This window comes from Otolemur garnettii, unplaced genomic scaffold (genome assembly GCF_000181295.1).
Source record: "Otolemur garnettii isolate 467f Iridium unplaced genomic scaffold, OtoGar3 scaffold00001, whole genome shotgun sequence".
NCBI classification, from domain to species: domain Eukaryota; kingdom Metazoa; phylum Chordata; class Mammalia; order Primates; family Galagidae; genus Otolemur; species Otolemur garnettii.
In genome coordinates this window covers 34,671,889-34,681,636 of record NW_003852396.1, presented here as the reverse complement: position 1 = coordinate 34,681,636, position 9,748 = coordinate 34,671,889, and the positions used below count along the sequence as shown (strand labels likewise).

At 36.5% G+C, this 9,748-nt stretch overlaps 1 protein-coding gene across 1 annotated transcript; it reads right to left on the bottom strand.

Moving 5' to 3' along the window:
- Positions 1 to 281: 281 nt before the first annotated feature.
- Positions 282 to 1,244, bottom strand: LOC100947279 (olfactory receptor 56B4-like). The gene has a single exon (XM_003781476.1). It carries the CDS (start codon positions 1,242 to 1,244, stop codon positions 282 to 284), a length of 963 nt encoding a protein of 320 aa, XP_003781524.1.
- Between the last annotated feature and the right edge of the window lie 8,504 nt (positions 1,245 to 9,748).

The window sequence follows — 9,748 nt, the reverse complement described above, 5'->3', positions numbered from 1 at the left end:
AAGCTATCCCCCTGGGTAGAGTGCCATGGCCTCACAGCTCACAGCAACCTCCAGCTCCTGGGCTCAAGCGAGTCTCCTGCCTCAGCCTCCCAAGTAGCTGGGACCACAGGTGCCCGCCACAGTGCTGGCCATTTTTTTGTTGCAGCCATCATTGTTGTTTGGCAGGCCGGGGCTGGGGATTCGAACCCGCCACCTTAGGTTGATGTGGCTGGCGCCTTAGCCGATTGAGCCACAGGCACCAAGCCATTTTCTAACATCTTAATGGTTTCCTAAATCTGGAATTACATGGACACCTTTTCACCCAGCCCAAGCATTCTCTGAAAGCCGAGTCTGAGCTCATGAATCCTGAGTGCATAGACCATGGGGTTGAGTGCAGGGGGGATGACATTGTGCAGCACATTAAGGAGTACAGGGATAAGGGGATTCTTCTTCTTTGCAAGGTGTGTGACAGACACCACAATGAGGCCTGTGTAGAAGAAGAGGATGAGGATGAGGTGGGAAGTACAGGTGCTCAAAGCCTTGGACATTGCTTCTGCTGAGCTGAGCTTTAGCACTGAGTGAAGGATTAGAGCATAGGAACAAAATACCAGGACCATATCACTTCCCATCAGGATCCATGCTAGCATCAGTTGGTAAAATTTGTTCACAGTGATGTCATCACAAGCTAGACTGATAGTCCCCAAATTAGAGCAGAGGCAGTGATCAATTTCATTCTTGGAGCAGTAGTTTCTCTGGGCAGCTAATATAGGAACTGGGATGGTCAAGAGGCCATTCCTTAACATCATGAATCCTGTGGCTTGGAACACAAAAGCTTTAGTGACTGTTGAAGGGTATTGAAGGGGGTGACAGATGGCTACGTATCTGTCCACTGCCATGCAGAGGAAGATACCAGACTCCATGAAGAAGAAACAGTGGATGGCATAGATCTGAGCAAAACACTCAGGGAGGCTGATGGCCTTGGCATCAAACCAGAGGATGGCCAAGATCTTGGGCGTGATGGTCGTGGCCAGTCCAATGTCCACCACTGCCAATACTCCTAGAAACTGGTACATGGGCTTGTGTAGCCTGGGCTCATGTTGAATGGTGATCATGATGAGGATGTTGGCATTGAGAGTTAAGAGGTAGAGCAGAGCCAGGGGCAGGGAGAGCCAGTGTTGCCACTCATGAATGCCTGGAAGCCCCATCAGGATGAACTGGGAAATCTGGAGTTTGGAACTGTTGGTAACACTGGTGGAGGTGTCCATGGTACAGTCTCAGTGTCTGTCTATAAAACTGAAACAAAAGTAAGTTTTGATTAAAGGTTCCTCTGAGGCTCCTGATAAAAGCCCTTCAACAACGACTCAATCCCTTTTACTCATAAATGATTCTCATCTTTTTTTTCTGGCTTCTGGAAATATTTCACAGAGGTGCTAAAAAAAGCAAAATAAGTTATAAACAAAAAAGTCAGAATAACTATTTGTTATCTTGTATGTCTTGTAAGCATGTTCAAATGTATCAATAATAATCTTACCACTAACAGATAACAAATGTTAATATTTGGTTCACTTTTATTTTTCTATTTACTTTTTAAACAGTTTACAAGATTATAGGGAGATAATTTTGTATCTTGTTTTGTCTTTGAGTAGAATATTCTAAGGCATAATATAAAAAATTATGCCATGGATGGAGAAATGAACTAAAGACTTTCCAATATCATTAAAACTATCTAATCTTGACCCTCCTGGGCAAAAGTGAGACCCCATCTCTACTTAATATAAAAAAATTGTCAGGCTGCAGTGGCATGTTTCTGTTGTCCTGGCCTTGAGGGAGACTAACTAGGAGAATTGCTTGAGTCCATCAGTTTTAGGTTGCAGAGAGCTGTGATGATGCCACTGCACTCTAGCTGTGCAATAGAGCAAGCCCCTGTCCCCCTCCCCAAAAGTAATCTTAATGGTAAATTTTGCTTTACATTTTTGTTTTGGTTATCCTCTACTTTACTGACTGATATTTTAAAGATATTTTTCTGAGTAGAATCTCAAAAGTGATACCACAGTGATAATATATACAAAGGACAACCATGTCAAAATTTTGTTTGTAATAGAATTATAGCTTTATTTTAAGATATAATATGTATGCAAGATAAAAATTGAAATAAAATGAAAAAGATAAAATGAACATGATAAAGATAAACAATGAAAAGTAAAACTGCCATTTGGGGGCCTCTCAAATCTCTTTCCTTTTCACCAGAGGCAGCCAGCAATGCTACTTCCTTGGCAATCTTTCCAGAGATGGTTTGTGCCTGGATAAGAGTATATATATATATGATATAATCTAATGCCAGTATATTAATCATACCCTTTCCCTCCTTTCCCCCCCTTTTTTTAACTTAATATTTTAGAGACTGTTCCATATCAGCATATAGACAATCCTCACTGTTAAGTTACATCATTTTCTACCACTCAGATGTCTCATAATTAAGTGAATTTTTTTAGGTTTTATTGATATGTAGTACATAATAGTTGTACATATATTTGGGGTCCATGGTATAGTTTGATACATGTATACAATGTGTAGTGATCAATCAGAGTGATTAGAAGAACCACTACCTCTAACGTTTATCTTCTTTGTGTTGGGAATATTGTAATATTTCTCTTTTAGCTCTTTTGATATACACAATAATAAACAATTGTTAATAACAATTTCCCTGCTGTGTTATTGAATACTAGAATTTATTCCTTCTATCTAACTATATTTTTGTGCTCATTAACCAACTTCTCCTATCTTTCCCTTTTCCTTTCTTTCCCAGCTTTTAGTAGCCATCATTCTACTCTTTACATCCATGAGATACTAATTTCAGGTCCCACATATGAGTGAAAACATGCAATATTTGTCTTTCTGTGCTTAACTTGTTTAATTTAGCATAATGAACTCCACTTCCATCCAGGTTGCTGCATATAACAGGATTTTTTTCTTATGACTGGATTGTATCCTATTGTGTATATGTACCACATTGTTTTTATTCATTTATCAACTGATGAACACTTAGGTTTATTACTTATTTTGCCTATTGTGAATAGTGCTGCAATAAAAACATGGGAGTGTGGATATCTCAACATACTGATTTCTTTTCTTCTTATAATATATCCAGAAGTGGGATTTCTGGATGATTTGGTAGCTCTATTTTTTTTTTTTTTTTTTTTGGAGGGACCTTCATAGTGTTTTCCATAGTGGCTGCACTACTTTCCCTCCCCCCGAACCAGTATTTGTTATTTTTACCTTTTTGATAAAAGCTCTTTTAACTGGGGTGAGGTGATATCTTTTGTAGTTTTGATTTGCATTTCCTTGATGATTATTGATGTTGAGCATTTTTGCATATATCTGTTGGACATTTGCTTGTTTTCTTTTGAGAGATGTATGTTCAGATCTTTTGCACACTTTTATATCAGAATATTTGTTTTTTTTCTATTGATTTGTTAGAGTACTTTATATATTCTGGTTATTAATCTCTTGTGAAATAGATAGTTCACAAACATTTCTTCCCATTCTGTAGATTGTCTCACTTTGTAAATTGTGTTTTTTTCCTTTTGTTGTGAAGAAGCTTGTCAATTTGATGTAATCCTTATGAAAACTTTTTATGGACATTTAATCTGTTTCTCATGTTTTACTACTATGAAAAATGATGCAGTGGGTATACTTGCTCTTACATCTTTATGCATATGTATAAATTTAGTCATAGAATAATTTTTAAGAACTGAATTTCTTTGCCAAATAGAAAAAAATTGTTTTGATTGACATTGCCAAGTTGTTGTAAGGGGGTTATTTTGGCTCTATATAAGAGTATACTATTTTTAATGCTCTTGATAGGTACTAAAATATTGCTTCATAGACACATTGTGGCATTTTATGTATTCAGTATTTATTCATGAGTATGTCTGTTTCATTCTTTGCCTAAATTGGGAACTTAATTAAATAATATTTATTGATAGAATAAGAAAAAAGATATTTCAAGTAGTTTTCACTTTACTTTTAGTAATCTTTAACAATTTATTTTCCTTTTCTATGGTTACTCATTCATTTTCTAATTTATCCTATTGTCTATATGTTTAGTTATGATTTATTTGCCTATTTGCTATTATTGCCTATTGTCCATTTGTCTGATAAATAAATAAAAGAATGTTTTAAAAGTGTTTAACATGGAATCTGGCAGCACAACTTTGTTAATTTGTATGAGTTTCACTATATGTTAAGGTTATTACTTCTATCTCTTAAATTTAGGGAAATGTTTTCTATAATTCATTTTTCATTAAATTTCATTTACCACTTTTAAAAAATTACATGTATGCATATCGTTAAATTTTTATGTGGTCATAATTGTACTTGTTAAATTATTTCACAATTTTTAAGCTTTTAGTTATGTGAATTCAGTATTTTAAAAAGAATTTTACTTACATTCTTTCCAAAATTTATTATGAAAATAAGTTTTCACCAATTTGAAGTTTAACATAAAGTGAGAAAGTCTATAAATAAATTTTCCCTCACAAATAGCTAAACCATTGTTCTAATACTATTTCGTAAATAAGCCCGCCCTTCCCCATTAGTTTGCAATGTCTTTTTTTGTCATGTATTGAAATGACAGATATTTTCAAAGATCATTGCTCATTGGGAGAACTCTCTCTTTTTTTAGTGCCAGCACCAATTGAGTTATTTACTCTCTAGTAGGGGAAATTCTTAATATCAACTTTAGGCTGAGGAAGGAGAATTGCTTGAGTCCAGCAGTTTGAGACCAGGCTGGGTACCATAACTGAGATGCCATTCCTACAAAAAATAAAAATAAAAATAGCTGGGTGTGGTTGGATATACTTTTAGTCCTGGCTACTCAGGTGACTGAGGGAGGAAAGTAGATTAAACCAGGAGTTGGAGCTTGCAGTGTGCTATGATTGTATTCTAGTCTGGGCAGCAGAGTGAAACCCTGCCTCTAAAAAAAAAAAAAAAAAAAAGAGAGAGAGAGAGAGAGAAAGAAAGAAGGTAGGGTGGAATGAAGGGAGGAAGGAAGGAAGGAAGAAAACTCTATCCTCCTGAATTTTAAATAACTTTTCAGTTAAGAAAAGACTGGTAGCATTTTTTGTATTATGTTAAAACATATAAATTAATTACCGAAGAAAGAAGTGATGTCTTTATCTCATTGATTCTTTCCATTCTGAAATCTTATGTTTTTCATTCCTGTCACAGATGCTTTTGGAAGTTTTTTCCATTGATACATTTTTCCCTCTTTATATTTCCTGATTGACTATTGTTACCTAAGAAACCTTCTGATTAGTATTGTTCTAAAAAAAATTTCCCTGAATATAGCTATTTTACAGCACTACTTTACAATGCTAGTAGCAGCTTTTTAGTAAATTCTGTATCCCAAGGTTTTAAAAAAATTTTTTTTGGTAGAAAATTATATCATTCAGATAAGTGAATAATTATTGAAGTGAAAAATTATTTTAATTTTGCATATTATTAAAATCTTTAGATTTTTCATAACAATACAAAAGTAATAGTGATAGTCAACATCCTTTTCTAGGTCCATACTTTCAATAGAAAGTCTGTAGAACTCTAGCTTCTGTTAGCTAATGCTTTCTGATAAATGGTCTTTAGTAGTTTAGGTGATTTGATATTTATTTCCAGTTCTTGATTTTTCTTTTTAAATCAGACCTTGTCGAATTCAACAGGAGTCTTGGATTAATAATTTAAACAAAAGGATCTCCTATTTTCACCTTCCCTTCAGTGTTTAAGGAGCACCTCCTGTGTGTCAGACTCCATGGGGGCAGGAATTTGTTGGTACTTCTCTCTGGCAGGAATTTCTACTATGTCCTACATATCCAGAAGAGAGCTGAGTCTCACTTTTCTTACTTCTCTAGATTTTCAAGCTCTGTCTCTGCACAGGTGAAGTTCTTGAGGGAGAAAGAATGCCAGGGTTGGAAGGACCAAAGTAAGAGGCAAACTAAGAAAGTCAAGCAAGGAAGAGAAAGAGAGGCAGAGGCGACCAGGAGAGACCCTGAAACATAGAAAGGAACCTGCTTCTCCCTCTCACCTCTGGCTTCTTGATTACTCCCAGCGAGGAGGTCGAAGAGAGCTGTTCTCCAAAAGGAATGGCCTTCTGAATGGACCTGGCTTCTCTAGCTGCTTGTAGTCTCCTGACTACACCTCTCTTTTATGCCTTTCTTGCTGAGAGTATATCTCTTCCTCTCCTCTGGGGCTTTAGTTATTGTACACATTGGAATCCAAAGTGGCCATGATCTTTCCCTGAGACTCCATTTGTCTCCTATGAGGCTTTCTCTAAATTTTTTCCTATGTGCCCAATGAATTGGTATAGTTCACAACTGCCCCAAATAACCCCCAGTGATCTTAGAGGTGTATTAAACTCAACACAGGGGGCAGAATTACTCAGGCCCTAGTCTGACTGTATGATTTTTTCTATCTTAGTGAAGGTGGGGAAAAAAGTGTCCCTGCTGTGTGAATTCCTGAATGTGTGCAGCTCTCCCCCAACACACATGCCTCCCTTCATCGTCTTCAGGGACCATTTTTAGGACATGTATTCTCTATGCTTTATGTTTTGCCACCTCCTTTCTCCTGAGTTTTCTCTCCTATTTATACACACATATAAAAATGCAGATGCCTCCTCTGTTGGAGATCTCCTATTTATTCCTCCAGGCCAATTTCTACCTTGCTTTGTATTCAGAGAGGTCAAAGTCTATGGCCTCAGGTTTATGGTTAAATTTGGCCCTTGGGAAATCAGGGAGATACCAGAAAGACAAGTTGAGGCATTTATTTCTCTGACTCCCTTCCTCCTAGCCCACTGTATGGCAGGGTCTATGATTCTTTACTAAGGGCCACTGCTTCTATCAGGTGGTTCCTACATGGTTTTTTCACTATTGATAGCCATTTCTTCTTATTGCTCCTCAGGTTTAGAGATGATAATGGTTTATAAAAGTAATTTTTTAATTGTGTATGTTTGAGATGTACAAGATAGTATTTAGATATACATAATAAAGTAATTACTAAAGTCAGGCAAATTAACAAATCCCTTATGTCATATAGTCACTTTCTTTTTTTTGTTCAGATTAATGTGAGAGTACAAACCATTAGGTTACGATGTTATTTGTATTTGTTAGGTAGAGTCCCTGTTGTGGTTGTGTCCCAAGCTGTGCCATATATCTTATATTATGTCCATTAAATGGGAGCACACCAATCCCCTCCCTCCTCCATTGCCCTCTCCTTCCTCCCTGCAAATTGAATAGATTTGAGTTTTTCTTTTGTGTGGGCATGTTGTATTGAATACATTGGATATTTGCGTCTCCATTCTTGTGAAAATTTACTAAGAAGAATGTGGGCTTGGTGTCCATTGCACAGTGGTACGGCACCAGCCACATACATTGAGGGTGGCAGGTTTGAACCTGGCCGAGGCCAGCTAAACAACAATGACAAATGCAACAAAAAATAGCCAGGTATTGTGGTGGACACCTGTAGTCCCAGCTACTTGGGAGGCTGAAGCAAGTGAATCTCTTCAGCTTGAGAGTTTGAGGTTGCTGTGAGCTGTGATGCCACAGCACTCTACTGAGGGTGACAAAGTGAGACTCCGTCTCAAAATAGTGAAACTCTATGTCAAAAAAAAAAAAAAAAGAATATGTTTCAATGCCATCCAGGTTAATACAAAAGATATAAAATCTCTATCTTTTTATGGTTGAATAGTATTCCATGCTATGCATATATCACAGTTTATTAATCCATTCTGGGTTTTATGGGCATTTAGGTTGTTTCACATCCTACCTATAATTAATTGAGCTGTGATAAATAAACTGGTGCAAATGTCCTTATGATAAACTGATATATATATATATATATTTTTTTTTTTTTTTTTTTTTTTTTTCTGGGTAGATGCTTAGTAATGGGATTGTGGGATGAAATGGAAGGTCTAATATGGGTTCTTTGAGGATTCTCAATACTTCTTTTGTAAGAGTCTATATTAGTTTATAGTCCCACCAATGGTATAAAATTTTTCCCTTCTCTCCACATCCAGGCCAGCATCTACAGTTCCAGCTTTGGAACTTTGTGATGGGGCTAGTCTTATTGGGGTTAGGTGATATCTCAGGGTGATTTTGATTTCTATTTCTCTGATGATCAGGGACTATGAATATTTTTTTCATATGTTTATTAACCATTTGTCTGTCTTCTTCAGAAAATGTTCTGTTCATGTCTCTTGCCCAGTGATAGATGAGAATTGTTTGTACTTTTTTGTTGTTGTTGATTAACTTGAGTTCTCAGTAGATCTTGGTTATCAAGCCGTTGTCAGATTTATAACATGCAAATATCTCTTCTTATTCTGAACATTGTCTATTTGCATTAATTATTGTGTCTTTAACCATGTAGAAGCTCTTCAGCTTAATTAAATCCCATTTGTTTATTTTCGTTGTTGTAGTTGACACTGAAGTCTTCTTCATAAAATATTGCCCTAGAGTGACACATTCAAGAGTTTTTCTCACACTTTCTTCTAGGATTTTTATTGTTTCATGTCTTAGATTTAAATCTTTTATCCACCTTGAGTCAATTTTTGTACGTGATGAAAGGTATGGGTCCAGTTTCAGTCTTTTACATGGAAGTTATCCAGTTCTACCAGCAACATTAATTGAATAGGTATTCTTTTCCCCAGTATACGCTTTTGTTTGTTTTATCAAAGATCAGATGGTGATAAGAGACTGGTTTCATCTCTTAGTTTTCTATTCTGTTCCATGTGTCTATGTTTCTGTTTTTATGCCAACACTATGCTATTTTGATCACTGTGACTTGTAGTATAACCTGACATCTGGTAGAGTGATGCCTTCAGCTTTGTTTTCATTAATAAGTATTGTCCTGGATATTTGTTTTTTCTTCAAATTCTGTATAAAAAGAAGAGGCTCAGGGCCTGTGGCTCAAGCGCCTGAGGTGCCAGCCACATACACCTGAGCTTGCAAGTTCGAATTCAGCTCGAGCCCTCCAAACAACAATGACGGCTGCAACCAAAAAATAACTGGGTGTTGTGGTGGGTGCTTGGGAGGTGGAGGCAGGAGAATCACTTGACCCCAGGAGTTGGAGGTTGCCATGAGCTGTGATGCCACAGTACTCTACCCAGGGGGACAGCTTGAGACTCTTTCAAAAAAAAAATTTAAAAAGAATTATTTTTTCTATTTCTTCAAAGTAAGATGTTGGTGTTTAATGGAGATTGCATTAAATCTGTAGATTTTCTTTCAGTAGTGTAGACATTTTAACAATGTTGATTCTTCCCAGCCAAGAACATGGTACTTTTTTCCATTCATAAATGTCTTCTGCTATTTCTTTCCTTAGAGTTTCATAATTCTCCTTGTAGAGTTCCCTCACCTCTTTTATTAGGTATTCCTAAGTATCTCTTTCTTTCTTTCTTTTTTTTTTTGAAGTTACTGTGCAGGGAATTGTGTCCTTGATTTGCTTCTTTACTTGTCTGTTATTGGCATGTACAAAGGCTACTGATTTGTGGACATTGATTTTATACCCTCAGATGTAACTTAATTCCTTGATCACTTTGAAGAGTCTTGTGGTTGAGTCTCTGGGGTTTTCTGAGTATAAGATTATATCTTTTGCAAAGAGCATGAGTTTGATCTCATTTGGCTGCCCTTAATATCCTTTTCTTGCCTGACTACTTGGGCTAGGACTTCCAGAACTATGTTGAACATTAGGAGTGGTTCCAGTTCTACATGGTTCTTTTCCACATGTG

Coding starts and splice junctions, on each gene's coding strand:
- LOC100947279 (XM_003781476.1), bottom strand. CDS start 1,244: ATGGACACCTCCACCAGTGTTACCAACAGTTCCAAACTCCAGATTTCC.